The 16,939-nt window shown below is 40.8% G+C and overlaps 1 protein-coding gene across 1 annotated transcript in view; it reads right to left on the bottom strand.

Moving 5' to 3' along the window:
* Positions 1-16,939, bottom strand: part of FAM171A2 (family with sequence similarity 171 member A2) — a 152,802-nt gene that overhangs the window by 97,226 nt on the left and 38,637 nt on the right. Inside the window, exon 2 of the mRNA XM_053699979.1 lies at positions 3,866-4,093. Coding sequence (XP_053555954.1) covers positions 3,866-4,093 — 228 coding nt within the window. The remainder of the gene's footprint in view (positions 1-3,865; positions 4,094-16,939) is intronic.

Below are 16,939 nucleotides of genomic sequence, written 5' to 3'. Positions count from 1 at the left end.
CCTCTGCGAAGCCGAGCAACAGCGCCTGAACTAGGATGTCGTCCAGGTAAGGCACCACCGCAATGCCCCTGGATCTGGCCACTGCAAGCAGCGCCCCCAGAACCTTCATGAAGACCCTCTGGGCCATCGCCAGACCAAAAGGAAGGGCCACAAACTGAAAGTGTTGGTCCAGAAATGCAAATCTTAGGAACCTGAAGTGGTCCCTGTGAATTGGCACATGAAGGAAAGCGTCCTTCAAGTCTACAGTTGTCATGAACTGTCCCTCTTGAACTAGGGGCAGAATAGATCTGATTGTTTCAATTTTGAACGATGGAACACTCAGAAACCTGTTTAAACACTTTAGGTCCAGAATCGGGTGGAACGTGCCCTCCTTCTTTGGAACCACAAAAAGGTTGGAATAGTACCCTATACCCCTTTCTGCTAGGGGTACGATAACCCAGAGAGAGGCGAGATCTCTCACACACTCTAGAAAGGCCTCTCTCTTCTCCGGTCTTGAAGACAGGTTTGACAGGAGAAATCTGCCCTCGGACGGATGGGATCTGAACCCTATCCTGTAACCTTGGGAGACCACTTCTAGAATCCAATGGTCCTGAACGTCCTCCAACCATGAGTCTGAAAATAGAGATAATCTGCCCCCTATGTGATCCGTAGACCGGTCGGAGGCTGCCCCTTCATGACGATTTCGTCTTGGTGGGCTTCTTACTCTGCTTAGACTTGTTCCAAGATTGACCCGGCTTCTAAGATCCCTTGGACAGGTCCGCTTTTGCGGCGGGTTGCTGGCGCTGGGCCTTGTCTGCATGAAAGGGACGAAAAGTAGATCCTTTAGGCTTAGCCCTCTTATCCTGCGGTAAGGCTCCCTTGCCTCCCGTAACCGTGGATATAATCAAATCCAATCCTGGACCGAACAGGATCTTTCCTTGAAAAGGCAGGGACAACAGCCTCGTCTTAGAGGTCATGTCCACAGACCAAGATTTTAGCCACAGAGCCCAGCGCACTAAAACAGAATAACCTGACACCTTAGCATTCAGGCGAATGATTTGAATATTGGCATCACAGATGAAAGAATTCGCGATCTTCAGTGCCTTAATCTTCTCCTGTATCTCGTCGATGGATGTCTCCCCCTCGACCATTTCACACAGGTATTCACACCAATATGTCGCAGCTCCAGCGACCGCCGCAACGGTGCTGGCTGAAAAACAAACCCTGTGTGCTGATACATCTTTCTCAACATGTTTTCCAGCTTCTTATCCATGGGCTCTTTAAATGACAAACTATCCTCGAGGGGAATAGTCATCCGCTTCGCAAGCATAAAGATAGCCCCATCCACCTTAGGGATGGCCCCCCACAGCTCGACACCTCAGCACCTCTTAACAGGAACTGAGAAAGACTGAGGTACTACCCTGTCCTCATATACCTTTTCAAGCTTAGAAATCGCAGGTTCCTCCGGTCTCTTAGGCTCCGGAACCTCCAGAGTAGCAAGCCCCTGCCGTAGCACAAAGCGCAAATTCTCCATCCTAAACCTAAAACCAGGTTCTTCCGCCGCTGGAGGTTTAGATGACACGGACTTCGACCCAGAAGGGGCCTCCTCTTAAGAGTCAGAGTGGGCCTCGTCATCGTATAGAGCCTCTGGTTCTCCCATCGGCGAGGACAAACCCTGGGCCGGGCCACTGTGATAAACCCTACGCTTGCGCATAGCAGAACGTGGTAAGGCATGGATCACTTTCGAAACCGCCAATTCCAATTGGTCCGCAAAGTCTGACGGCCAACTCTCCCAAAGGAGTAATAGTTGGACCCCGGGGCGCTGCATGTGCAATCGGAGATGAATGTAGGGAACACACCTCCCGGGACGAAGAACCCTCAGAGGTGGACGGCTCAGTAGTACTAGACATCCGTTTACATTTAGATGTTGTAACTTTATTGAGGCATGTGGAACATAGTTGAGCAGGCTGATCTACCAGAACCTCCTCACAATAAACACAGGAATGAGACTTTATTAAGGAAGGAGAGCTTCCAATGCATCAGAGTCCTCCATCGCTTGTGTGTTTGGTTAGACTAACTTTATTTCTTAAAAAGGCACCTTTATACCACCAATGGACGGGGCACTCACCACCTCCTAGGACCCGGACTACAGAAACCGCTACGTCTCCTGCGCCACAGATCAACAGGAAGGATAGATAGCCACACCCAGTCACATGGAATGCCTGGCAGGACCGCCCTTGCACTAGGGAAAAATGTGCCAAAAAATGGCCGCGCAAAGCTTCCGCAAGTAACCTGAAAGTTCCACACATTGTCAGAGCCTCATCTCACACATAACGCAGCAATGACACAATGAACAATATCATGTATAAACCACCCCCCTGTTCAATAATCCCCCTTCCAGGAATATTAACCCTTGAATCTGTAAAGATAAAAAGGCGCCACACTGTGACCCTGTCTTCTATGTTATCATTATTAATAAAAAATGAAACAATCTTACTAGAATCTACGCCGTGGAACAGGAACACGGCCCTTCAAGTGTGACAGATTAGTATCCTCGACTTGAGTGAAGAAAGCAGGCAGCGAAACTCGTCAACACTGATTGCTTATGGAGTTGTTAATATGAGTCGGGATGGTTTCGCAGAAAGACTCTCCCTGCATCTCCGGACTCTAACTTTCGCCCAGGCTCTCACTGAGAGGCTGACAGGACTACTTAAAACTCCACTCCCACTGCGAAGAGTACTGCCCTCCATAAGAGACTACTCCAAAACTCTGGCACTCCTCTGCCATCCTCCTGTGACGAAAGGCAAAGAATGACTGGGGAATGAGGGAAGTGGGGGAGGTATTTAAGCCTTTGGCTGGGGTGTCTTTGCCTCCTCCTGGTGGCCAGGTTCTTAAAGGGACATGACACCCACACTTTTTCATGATTTAGAAAGAGAATGCAATTTTAAACATCTTTCTAATTTACTTATATTATCTAATTTGTTTTATTCTCTTGATATTCTTTGCTGAAAAGCATATCTAGATATGCTCAGGAGCTGCTGATTGGTTGCTGCACATAGAAGCCTCGTTTGATTGGCTCACCATGTGCATTGCTTTTTCTTTAACTAAGGATATCTAAAAAATTTAGCAAAATAAATAATAGAAGTAAATTGTAATGTTGTTTAAATTTCTGTTCTCTATCTGAATCATGAAAGAAAGATTTTGGGTTTAGTGGCCCTTTAATTCCCACAAGTAATAAATGAAGCCGTGGACTCTACTCCCCTTTAGATGCGAAAGTAATTTTGGTTTAATAAAATTGTTATTTAGTCATTATTTATGGATGGATGCTGCAGCTGCTGCAAAGCAAGTAATATTTTTCTATTGTAAGCTCAGCCTCTGCAATCAATGCAAGTCAGATTGCTCCAAGAGTGTATTGGACATTGAGAAACATGTACATTAAGATTCTGTAGTGTTAAATAAACTTTTTAATGCAAAATGAAGGTGTTATAGTCATTTATAAGAAAATTGTGAATAAATCACAATCGCTGTTTTTTTTCCCCAAAAAATCGAAATTTTATTTTGCCCATATCGCCCAGCCCTAATATATATATATATATATATATATATATATATATATATATATATATATATATACACACATACATATATATATATATATATATATATATACACACACACATACATATATATATACTGTATATATATATATACACACACACATAAATATATATATACATACATATATATACTGTATATATATATATATATATATAAATATATATACACACACATATATATATATATACATATATATATATATATATATATATATACACACATATAAACACTAATCCCAGCTTTATGCCTGCTGTACACTATTCCTTACGTGGCAATCTGTCAACCCGCCAAGGCACAGAGTTGGTGACATATCCTCTCTTGGTTGCAGTTACTAGTACCCAAGTTCCCAGTCGATAGCTGATGCCCAACATGGCTACTCCATCCTGATCAGTGACCCCTGAGGCCAAGCTGCTCTGGTTTCCAAATATGTCCACTGTGGCCGAAACCAAGGGAGATAAGTCTCCATTCTCATAGACCTGGACTTTGATGTGGACCTCTGCACAGGAAGAGAGAAAAAGAAAATGTCATCAGCCAGTTTCAACAGTGATGGCAGCTATCAATCAATAAACACTCCTGACTACTACTTTACAAGTCTAGAGAAAAGACTGAGTTAGAAAATTACTTAAGGTGCAACATATGTGGCTAGATAGATTCCACATAGGAGTAAAGGATCCAGCAATAAAAGAGAAAAGGACGAAAGTGTAAAATAGAGGCTGGGAGAAAACTGAAATTGGAAGGTAAGAGTAATAAAGCGCAGAGATGGAACAGAAAATAAAAGAGAAAGTGATTATTTAAAAGGAGATAGACAATGTAGACTACAGATAAATGTTGAAATGAGGAGAGTCCTGAGAATCACCAATTAATACACTGATCCAACATAATGCTTAAGCATAACCACATTATGCATTATTAAAATGCTACATTTTGTTACTAAAAAAAAAACAGCCCAAGCAGCAATAACAAATAAACTAGAATAATATGAAATACGAGTTATATGGTAGAAAAATAAATAACTACAATAAACTCATATAGTACAACCATGGACTTAACCATGGACTTAAAGGGACAATATACATGAATTCATATACATGAATTTTCATATAACTGCATGTAATAGACCCTACTATAAAGACTAAGATGCACAGATACTGATATAAAAATCCAGTATAAAACTGTTTAAAAACTTACTTAGAAGCTCTCAGTTTAGCTCTGTTGAAAAGGTAGCTGGAAAGCCCACTGCAAGTGTGAAATAAGACACTCCCCCCTGCCCCTTCTTTTGCATATGAAAAGACCCTTTACACAAACAGGAGCAAGCTGGAGTAGGTATCTGTCGGTATTCTCCTAAAACTTTGGGGCTTGGTTAGGAGTCTGAAAATCAGAGCAATGTTTTCTTTTTTTTAAAAAAAACTTTATGGGCTATATAAATAGATAATCTACAAAACATTTATGCAAAGAAAAAAATAAGTGTATAATGTCCCTTTAAAGGTACTTTAAAAACTTTGAGACTGTAATATAAAATGCTTAATTATGAATTGTAACATAACTTTGCAATATACTTTCATTATTTATTTTGCCTCCGTTTCCAGTAATTTAATTCAGAAAAACTGAAGGAGCACATATCATGCTTTACAATGCCAACATTGCCACATATCCCTCCCCCTGCTGAAGCCAAACAATGGAGATTGACAAACCCTGGAGTGCCGCTTACTATAGCACCACAGATCATGGCTTGAAGTAAGGGGGATCACTGACAAAAGCATCAGATTGGTAACCCCACCCCCAGCATGACAAGAATGGGTTGTCATGTGCTCACAGTTAGAGCATGTAATCAGAAGTGACAGTTACACATAGCGGCCAATTACAGGCTGTTTCAATGCTTGCAACTTCCAAACTATCCACTAGATTTAGAGTTTTGTCGGTAAAAACCCGCGTAGCTAACGCTGCTTTTTTTCCCAACGCACCCTTCCAACAACGCTGGTATTTAGAGTTGTCTGAGGGGCTGCGTTAGGCTCAAAAAAGGGTGCGTTCAGCCTAATTTAGCTCCACTTCAACCCTCAATACCAGCGTTGCTTACGGTAGCGGTAAGCTGGGAAAACGTGCTCGTGCACGATATCCCCATAGGAAACAATGGGGCATTTTGGTCTGAAAAAAAACCTAACACCTGCAAAAAAATCAGCGTTCAGCTCCTAACGCAGCCCCATTGTTTCCTATGGGGAAACACTCTCTAAGTCTACACCTAACACCCTAACATGAACCCCGAGTATAAACACCCCTAACCTTACACTTATTAACCCCTAATCTGCCGCCCCCGCTATCGCTGACACCTGCATTATACTATTAACCCCTAATCTGCCGCTCCGGACACCGCCGCAACCTACATTATCCCTATGAACCCTTAATCTGCTGCCCATAACACCACCGACCCCTAAATTATATTAACCCCTAATCTGCCCCCTTCCAACGTCGCCGCTACCTTACCTACACTTATTAACCCCTAATCTGCCGACCGGACCTCACCGCCACTATAATAAATGTATTAACCCCTAAACCGCCGCACTCCCGCCTCGCAAACACTATAATAAATAGTATTAACCCCTAATCTGCCCTCCCTAACATCGCCGCCACCTACCTACAATTATTAACCCCTAATGTCCCGCCCGCAACATCGCCGCTACTTTAATAAATTTATTAACCCCTAACCCTAACCCTAACACCCCCGTAAATTAAATATAATTTAAATGAAACTAAATAATATTCCTATTAATAACTAAATTAATCCTATTTAAAACTAAATACTTACCTATCAAATAAACCCTAATATAGCTACAATATACAGTGGGGGGAAAAAGTATTTAGTCAGCCACCAATTGTGCAAGTTCTCCCACTTAAGAAGATGAGAGAGGCCTGTAATTTTCATCATAGGTATACCTCAACTATGAGAGACAAAATGTGGAAACAAATCCAGACAATCACATTGTCTGATTTGCAAAGAATTTATTTGCAAATTATGGTGGAAAATAAGTATTTGGTCAATATCAAAAGTTCATCTCAATACTTTGTTATATATCCTTTGTTGGCAATGACAGAGGTCAAACGTTTTCTTTAAGTCTTCACAAGGTTGTCACACACTGTTGCTGGTATGTTGGCCCATTCCTGCATGCAGATCTCCTCTAGAGCAGTGATGTTTTGGGGCTGTCACTGGGCAACACGGACTTTCAACTCCCTCCAAAGGTTTTCTATGGGGTTGAGATCTGGAGACTGGCTAGGCCACTCCAGGACCTTGAAATGCTTCTTACGAAGCCACTCCTTCATTGCCCGGGCGGTGTGTTTAGGATCATTGTCATGCTGAAAGACCCAGCCACGTTTCATCTTCAATGCCCTTGCTGATGGAAGGAGGTTTGCACTCAAAATCTCACGATACATGGCCCCATTCATTCTTTCATGTACACGGATCAGTCGTCCTGTTCCCTTTGCAGAGAAACAGCCCCAAAGCATGATGTTGCCACCCCCATGCTTCACAGTAGGTATGGTGTTCTCTCTCCTCCAAACACGACAAGTTGTGTTTCTACCAGTTCTACTTTGGTTTCATCTGACCATATGACATTCTCCCAATCCGCTTCTGGATCATCCAAATGCTCTCTAGCATACTTCAGACGGGCCCGGACATGTACTGGCTTAAGCAGGGGGTCACCTCTGGCACTGCAGGATCTAAGTCCCTGGCGGCGTAGTGTGTTACGGATGGTAGCCTTTGTTACGTTGGTCCCATCTCTCTGCAGGTCATTCACTAGGTCCCCCCGTGTGGTTCTGGTATGTTTGCTCACCGTTCTTGTGATCATTTTGACCCCACGGGGTGAGATCTTGCGTGGAGCCCCAGATCGAGGGAGATTATCAGTGGTCTTTTATGTCTTCCATTTTCTAATTATTGCTCCCACAGTTGATTTCTTCACACCAAGCTGCTTGCCTATTGCAGATTCAGTCTTCCCAGCCTGGTGCAGGTCTACAATTTTGTTTCTGGTGTCCTTCGACAGCTCTTTGGTCTTCACCATAGTGGAGTTTGGAGTGTGACTGTTTGAGGTTGTGGACAGGTGTCTTTTATACTGATAATAAGTTCAAACAAGTGCCATTAATACATGTAATGAGTGGAGGACAGAGGAGCCTCTTAAAGAAGAAGATACAGGTCTGTGAGAGCCAGAAATCTTGCTTGTTTGTAGGTGACCAAATACTTATTTTCCACCATAATTTGCAAATAAATTCTTTCCAAATCAGACAATGTGATTGTCTGGATTTGTTTCCACATTTTGTCTCTCATAGTTGAGGTATACCTATGATGAAAATTACAGGCCTCTCTCATCTTCATAAGTGGGAGTACTTGCACAATTGGTGGCTGACTAAATACTTTTTGCCCCACTGTAACTAATAATTACATTGTAGCTATTTTAGGATTTATATTTATTTTACAGGCAACTTTGTATTTATTTTAACTAGGTACAATAGCTATTAAATAGTTAATAACTATTTAATAGCTACCTAGTTAAAATAAATACAAAATCACCTGTAAAATAAATCCTAACCTAAGTTACAATTAAACCTAACACCAAGGTGCGCAGAGGAGGTCCTTCATCCGGTAGAAGTCTTCATCCAAGCTGGGCAAGAAGAGGTCCTCCATCCAGTAGAAGTGTTCATCCAGGCGGCGTCTTCAATCTTCATCCATCCGGAGCAGAGCCATCTTCAAAGGAGCCGACGCGGAGCCATCCTCTTCAACCGACGGACTAACGACGAATGAAGGTTCCTTTAAGGGACGTCATCCAAGATGGCATCCCTTCAATTCCGATTGGCTGATAGAATTCTATCAGCCAATCGGAATTAAGGTAGAAAAAATCTGATTGGCTGATGCAATCAGCCAATCAGATTGAAGTTCAATCCGATTGGCTGATCCAATCAGCCAATCGTATTGAACTTGCATTCTATTGGCTGTTCCGATCAGCCAATCGTATTGAACTCGCATTCTATTGGCTGTCCCTTAAAGGAACCTTCATTCGTCGTTAGTCCGTCAGTTGAAGAGGATGGCTCCGCGTCGGCTCCTTTGAAGATGGCTCCGCTCCGCATGGATGAAGATTGAAGACGCCGTCTGGATGAACACTTCTACCGGATGGAGGACCTCTTCTTGCCCCGCTTGGATGAACACTTCTACCGTATGAAGGACCTCCTCTGCGCACCTTGGATGAAGAATTCGGCTCGGCTGAGTGAAGACGACTCAAGGTAGGATGATCTTCAGGGGGTTAGCGATAGGTTTATTTAAGGGGGGTTTGGGTGGGTTAGAGTAGGGGTATGTGGGTTGTGGGTTGTAATGTTGGGGGGGTATTGTATTTTTATTTTCAGGTAAAAGAGCTGATTACTTTGGGGCAATGCCCCGCAAAAAGCCCTTTTAAGGGCTGGTAAAAGAGCTGATTACTTTTGTATTTTAGAATAGGGTAGGGATTTTATTATTTTGGGGGGCTTTTTTATTTTATTAGGGGGCTTAGATTAGGTGTAATTAGTTTAAACTGCTTGTAATTCTTTTTTATTTTTTGTAATTTAGTGTTTGTTTGTTTTTTGTATTATAGAATAGTTTATTTTATTGTATTTTATTTTAGGTAATTGTAGGTAATTTATTTAATTAATTTAATGATAGTGTAGTGTTAGGTTTAATCGTAACTTAGGTTAGGATTTATTTTACAGGTGATTTTGTATTTATTTTAACTAGGTAGCTATTAAATAGTTATTAACTATTTAATAGCTATTGTACCTAGTTAAAATAAATACAAAGTTGCCTGTAAAATAAATATAAATGCTAAAATAGCTACAATGTAATTATTATTTATATTGTAGCTATATTAGGGTTTATTTTATAGGTAAGTATTAAGTTTTAAATAGGAATAATTTAGTTATTAATAGGAATATTATTTCGTTTCATTTAAATTATATTTAACTTAGGGGGGTGTTAGGGTTAGACTTAGGTTTAGGGGTTAATAAATTTATTATAGTAGCGGCGACGTTGCGGGCGGGAGATTAGGGGTTAATAATTGTAGGTAGGTGGCGGCGATGTTAGGGAGGGCACATTAGGGGTTAATACTATTTATTATAGTGTTTGCGAGGCGGGAGTGCGGCGGTTTAGGGGTTAATACATTTATTATAGTGGCGGCGAGGTCCGGTCGGCAGATTAGGGGTTAATAAAAAGTGTAGGTAAGGTAGCGGCAACATTGGGGGGGCAGATTAGGGGTTAATAAATAAAATATAGGTGTCGGCGATGTTAGGGGCAGCAGATTAGGGCTTCATAGGTATAATGTAGGTGGCGGCGGGGTCCGGTCGGCAGATTAGGGGTTAAAAAAATTTTTTAGAGCGGCGGCGATGTGGGTGGGCCTCGGTTTAGGGGTACATAGGTAGTTTATGGGTGTTGGTGTACTTTAGAGCACAGTATTTAAGAGCTTTATAGTCACGCGTTAGCCCATAAAGCTCTTAACTACTGACTTTTTTTGTCGTTAGGAGTCTTGTCGGTAGAGGGTCTACCGCTCACTTCTACCAAGACTCCAAATACCGGCATTAGGCAGATCCCATTGAAAAGATAGGATACGCAATTGGCGTAAGGGGATCTGCGGTAGCCTGGAATCGCGGTAGGGAAGTGAGCGGTAGACCCTTTCCTGTCTGACTCTAAATACCAGCGGGCGGTAAAAAGCAGCGTTAGGACCCCTTAACGCTGCTTTTGACGGCTAACGCAGAACTATAAATCTAGGTGTATGTGTTTGTATCGGGTATAGATTCATTGACAGCCAATCTATCGAGTTACATTGATTATTTTTTGAAACCACTTGTTATCCAACTTGAATCTTATCTTAGGGATGGGGTACATTTAATACAAGAACTTAAAAGTGTTGAATGGAATAGTGAGATGAGGTTCATCACTTGTGATGTTACCTCATTGTACACTATCATTCAACACTTCCTTGGAATAAAGGCATTCTTTGAAGAAGAAAGGTACAGTGGGGCAAAAAAGTATTTAGTCAGCCACCAATTGTGCAAGTTCTCCCACTTAAGAAGATGAGAGAGGCCTGTAATTTTCATCATAGGTATACCTCAACTACGAGAGACAAAATGTGGAAACAAATCCAGACAATCACATTGTCTAATTTGGAAAGAATTTATTTGCAAATGATGGTGGAAAAACATAATTTATGTAAGAACTTACCTGATAAATTCATTTCTTTCATATTAGCAAGAGTCCATGAGCTAGTGACGTATGGGATATACATTCCTACCAGGAGGGGCAAAGTTTCCCAAACCTTAAAATGCCTATAAATACACCCCTCACCACACCCACAATTCAGTTTAACGAATAGCCAAGAAGTGGGGTGATAAGAAAAAAGTGCGAAAGCATATAAAATAAGGAATTGGAATAATTGTGCTTTATACAAAAAAATCAAAACCACCACAAAAAAGGGCGGGCCTCATGGACTCTTGCTAATATGAAAGAAATGAATTTATCAGGTAAGTTCTTACATAAATTATGTTTTCTTTCATGTAATTAGCAAGAGTCCATGAGCTAGTGACGTATGGGATAATGATTACCCAAGATGTGGATCTTTCCACGCAAGAGTCACTAGAGAGGGAGGGATAAAATAAAGACAGCCAATTCCTGCTGAAAATAATCCACACCCAGAATAAAATTTTAATGAAAAAACATAAGCAGAAGATTCAAACTGAAAACACTGCCTGAAGTACGTTTCTACCAAAAACTGCTTCAAAAGAAGAAAACACAACAAAATGGTAGAATTTAGTAAAATTATGCAAAGAGGACCAAGTTGCTGCTTTGCAAATCTGATCAACCGAAGCTTCATTCCTAAACGCCCAGGAAGTAGAAACTGACCTAGTAGAATGAGCTGTAATCCTTTGAGGCGGAGTGTTACCCGACTCAACATAGGCATGATGAAATAAAGATTTCAACCAAGATGCCAAAGAAATGGCAGAAGCTTTCTGGCCTTTTCTAGAACCGGAAAAGATGACAAATAGACTAGAAGTCTTTCGGAAAGACTTAGTAGCTTCAACATAATATTACAAAGCTCTAACAGCATCCAAAGAATGCAATGATTTCTCCTTAGAATTCATAGGATCAGGACATAATGAAGGAACCACAATTTCTCTACTAATGTTGTTAGAATTCACAACCTTAGGTAAAAAATTCAAAAGAAGTTCGCAGCACCGCCTTATCCTGATGCAAAATCAGAAAAGGAGACTCACAAAAAAGAGTAGATAATTCAGAGACTCTTCTGGCAGAAGAGATGGCCAAAAGAAACAAAACTTTCCAAGAAAGTAATATAATGACCAAAGAATGCATGGGTTCAAAAGGAAGAGCTTGAAGAGCCCCCAGAACCAAATTCAAACTCCAAGGAAGAGAAATTGACTTAATGACAGGTTTTATACGAACCAAAGGTTGTACAAAACAATAAATATCAGGAAGATTAGCAAACCTTCTGTGAAAAAGAACAGAAAGAGCAGAGATTTGTCTTTCAAGGAACTTGCGGACAAACCTTTATCTAAACCATCCTGAAGAAACTGTAAAATTCTCGGTATTCAAAAAGAATGCCAAGAAAAAAGATGAGAAAGACACTAAGAAATATAAGTCTTCCAGACTCTATAATATATCTCTCTAGATACAGATTCACGAGCCTGTCACATAGTATCAATCACAGAGTCAGAGAAACCTCTTTGACCAAGAATCAAGCGTTCAAACTCCATACCTTAAAATTAAGGTTTTGAGACAGAAAGACTGGTCTTAACGGAAGAGTCCATGGTTGGCAAGAGGCCATCCGGACAAGATCCGCATACCAAAACCTGTGAGGCCATGCTGGAGCTACCAGCAGAACAAACGAGCATTCCTTTAGAATATTGGAGAATACCCTTGGAAGAAGAACTAGAGGCGGAAAGATATAGGCAGGATGACACTTGTAAGGAAGAAATAATGCATCCACTGCCTCCGCCCGAGGATCCCGGGATCCGGACAGATACCAGGGAAGTTTCTTGTTTAGATGAGAAGCCATCAGATCTATTTCTGGGAGTTCCCACATTTGAACAATCTGAGGAAATACCTCTGGGTGAAGAGACCATTCGCCCAGGTGCAACGTTTGGCGACTGAGATAATCCGCTTTCCAATTGTCCATACCTGGGATATGAACCGCAGAGATTAGACAGGAGCTGGATTCCGCCCAAACCAAAATTCGAGATACTTCTTTCATAACCAGAGGACTGTGAGTCCCTCCTTGATGATTGATGTATGCCACAGTTGTGACATTGTCTATCTGAAAACAAATGAACAACTCTCTCTTCAGAAGAGGCCAAGACTGAAAAGCTCTGAAAATTGCACGGAGTTCCAAAATACTGATCGGAAATCTCACCTCCTGAGATTCCCAAACCCCTTGTGCCGTCAGATACCCCCACACAGCTCCCCAACCTGTAAGACTTGCATCTGTTGAGATTATAGTCCAGGTCGGAAGTACAAGAAGCCCCCTGAACTAAACGATGGTGATCTGTCCACCATGTCAGAGAGTGTCGTATAATCGGTTTAAAGATATTAATTGAGATATCTTTGAGTAATCCCTGCACCATTGGTTCAGCATACAGAGCTGAAGAGGTCGCATGTGAAAACGAGCAAAGGAGATCGCATCTGATGCGGCAGTCCTAAGACCTAAAATTTCCATGCATAAGGCTACCAAAGGGAATGATTGTGACTGAAGGTTTTGACAAGCTGATATCAATGTTAAACTTCTCTTGTCTGACAAGGACAGAGTCATAGACACTGAATCTATCTAGAAACCTAAAAAGGTTACCCTTGTCTGAGGAATCAATGAACTGATTAGTAAATTGAACCTCCAACCATGAACTTGAAGAAACAACACAAGTCGATACGTATGAGATTCTTCGAAAATGAGAAGACTGAGCAAATACCAAGATATCGTCCAAATAAGGAAATACCAAAACCCTGTTCTCTGATTACAGAAAGAAGGGCACCGAGAACCTTTGAAAAAAATTCTTGGAACTGAGGCTAGGCCAAACGGTAGAGCCAAAAAAACTGGTAATGCTTGTCTAAAAAGAGAATCTCAGACACTAAAAGTGATCTGGATGAATCGGAATATGCAGATACACATCCTGTAAATCTATTGTAGACATATAATGCCCTTGCTAAACAAAAAACAGGATAGTCCTACAGTAACCATCTTGAATGTTGGTATCCTTACATAACGATTCAATATTGATAGATCCGGAACTGGTCTGAAGGAATTGACCTTCTTGGTACAATGAAGAGATAAAATAAAACCCCAGCCCCTGTTCCAGAACTGGAACTGTCATAATTACTCCAACCAACTCTAGATCTGAAACACATTTCAGAAATGCTGAGCCTTTGCTGTGTTAACTGGGACACGGGAAAGAAAAAAATCTCTTAGCAGGAGGCCTTAACTGAAGCCAATTCTGTACCTTTCTGAAACAATGTTCTGAAACCAGAGATTGAGAACGGAATTGATCCAAATTTCTTTGAAGAAAACGTAATCTGCCCCATACCAGCTGAGCTGGAATAAGGGCCGCACCTTCATGGGTACTTAGGAGCTGGCTATAGATTTCTATAAGGCTTGGATATATTCCAAACTGGAAATAGTTTCCAAACTGATACCGCTCCTGAGGATGAAGGATCAGGCTTTTGTTCCTTGTTGTGAGGAAAGGAACAAAAAAGATTATTAGACCTAAATTTACCTTAGATTTTTTATCCTTTGGTAAAAAAGTTCCCTTCCTTCCAGAAACAATTGAAATAATGAAAGGGAAAGCAAAGTTGACTTAGAGGACATATCAGCATTCCAAGTTTAATCCATAAAGCTTTTCTAGCTAAAATAGCTAGAGACATATACCTGACATCAACTCTAATGATATCAAAAGATGGTATCACCAATAAAATTATTAGCATGTTATAGAATAATAATAATGCTATAAAATTATGATCTGTTACTTGTTGCGCTAAAGCTTCTAACCAAAAAGTTGAAGCTGCAGCAACATCCGCTAAAAATATAGCAGGTCTAAGAAGCTTACCTGAACATAAGTAAGCTTTTCTTAGAAAGGATTCAATTTCCCTTAAATAAAGTACTATCTGCCGTAGGAATAGTAGTACATTTAGCAGGAGTAGAGACAGCCCCATAACCTTAGGGATTTTGTCCCAAAAAAACTCTAATCTGTCAGATGGCACAGGATATAATTGCTTAAACGTTTAGAAGGAGTAAAAGAATTACCCAAATTATTCCATTCCCTGGAAATTACTTCAGAAATAGCATCAGGGAGATTAAACACTTCTGGAATAACTACAGGAGATTTAAAAACCTTATTTAAACGTTTAGATTTAGTATCAAGAGGACCAGAATCCTCTATTTCTAATGCAATTAATACTTCTTTAAATAAAGAACGAATAAATTCCATCTTGAACAAATACAAAGATTTATCAGTATCAGAATGATGATGTTCATTTAAAAATTCATCTGAAAAAAGAGAAGTTTTAAAAGACTTTTATGTAAACTAGAAGGAGAAATAACAGACATAGCCTTCTTAATGGATTTAAAAAAAAATAAAATCTCTTATGTTTATCAGGAACACTCTGAAAATTAGATGTTGACGGAACAGCAACAGGTAATGTAACAGTACTAAAGGAAATTTTATCTGCATTAATAAGTTTGTCATGACATGCAATACAAACAACAGCTGGAGAAACAGATACCAAAAATTATAGCAGATACACTTAGCTTGGTAGCTCCAGCACTAGACAGCGATTTTCCTGTAGTATCTTCTGACTCAGATGCAACGTGAGACATCTTGCAATATGTAAGACAAAAAAACAACATATAAAGCAAAATTGATCAAATTCCTTAAATGACAGTTTCAGGAATGGGAAAAAATGCCAAAGAACAAGCTTCTAGCAACCAGAAGCAATGAAAAAATGAGACTAAAATAATGTGGAGACAAAAGCGACGCCCATATTTTTTAGCGCCAAATCAGACGCCCACATTATTTGGCGCCTAAAATGCTTTTGGCGCCAAAAATGACGCCACATCCGGAACGCCAACATTTTTGGCGCAAAATAACGTCAAAAAATGACGCAACTTCCGGCGACACGTATGACGCCGGAAACGGAAAAGAATTTTTGCGCCAAAAAAGTCCGCGCCAAGAATGACGCAATAAAATGAAGCATTTTCAGCCCCCGCGAGCCTAACAGCCCACAGGGAAAAAAGAGTCAAATTTTTGAAGGTAAGAAAAAATGATTAATTCAAATGCATTATCCCAAATATGAAACTGACTGTCTGAAAAATAAGGAAAGTTGAACATTCTGAGTCAAGGCAAATAAATGTTTGAATACATATATTTAGAACTTTATAAACAAAGTGCCCAACCATAGCTTAGAGTGTCACAGAAAATAAGATTTACTTACCCCAGGACACTCATCTACATGTTTGTAGAAAGCCAAACCAGTACTGAAACGAGAATCAGCAGAGGTAATGGTATATATAAGAGTATATCGTCGATCTGAAAAGGGAGGTAAGAGATGAATCTCTACGACCGATAACAGAGAACCTATGAAATAGACCCCGTAGAAGGAGATCACTGCATTCAAATAGGCAATACTCTCCTCACATCCCTCTGACATTCACTGCACGCTGAGAGGAAAACCGGGCTCCAACTTGCTGCGGAGCGCATATCAACGTAGAATCTAGCACAAACTTACTTCACCACCTCCATCGGAGGCAAAGTTTGTAAAAACTGAATTGTGGGTGTGGTGAGGGGTGTATTTATAGGCATTTTAAGGTTTGGGAAACTTTGCCCCTCCTGGTAGGAATGTATATCCCATACGTCACTAGCTCATGGACTCTTGCTAATTACATGAAAGAAATAAGTATTTGGTCAATATCAAAAGTTCATCTCAATACTTTGTTATATATCCTTTGTTGGCAATGACAGAGGTCAAACGTTTTCTGTAAGTCTTCACAAGTTTGTCACACACTGTTGCTGGTATGTTGGCCCATTCCTGCATGCAGATCTCCTCTAGAGCAGTGATGTTTTGGGGCTGTCGCTGGGCAACACAGACTTTCAACTCCCTCCAAAGGTTTTCTATGGGGTTGAGATCTGGAGACTGGCTAGGCCACTCCAGAACCTTAAAATGCTTCTTACGAAGCCACTCCTTCGTTGCCCGGGCGGTGTGTTTGGGATCATTGTCATGCTGAAAGACCCAGCCATGTTTCATCTTCAATGCCCTTGCTGATGGAAGGAGGTTTGCACTCAAAAT

The sequence above is a fragment of the Bombina bombina genome, chromosome 1 (assembly GCF_027579735.1).
Source record: "Bombina bombina isolate aBomBom1 chromosome 1, aBomBom1.pri, whole genome shotgun sequence".
Taxonomy (NCBI): Eukaryota; Metazoa; Chordata; class Amphibia; order Anura; family Bombinatoridae; genus Bombina; species Bombina bombina.
The sequence above is the reverse complement of the archived record's forward strand: the minus strand, read 5'-3'. Positions and strand labels throughout refer to the sequence as shown.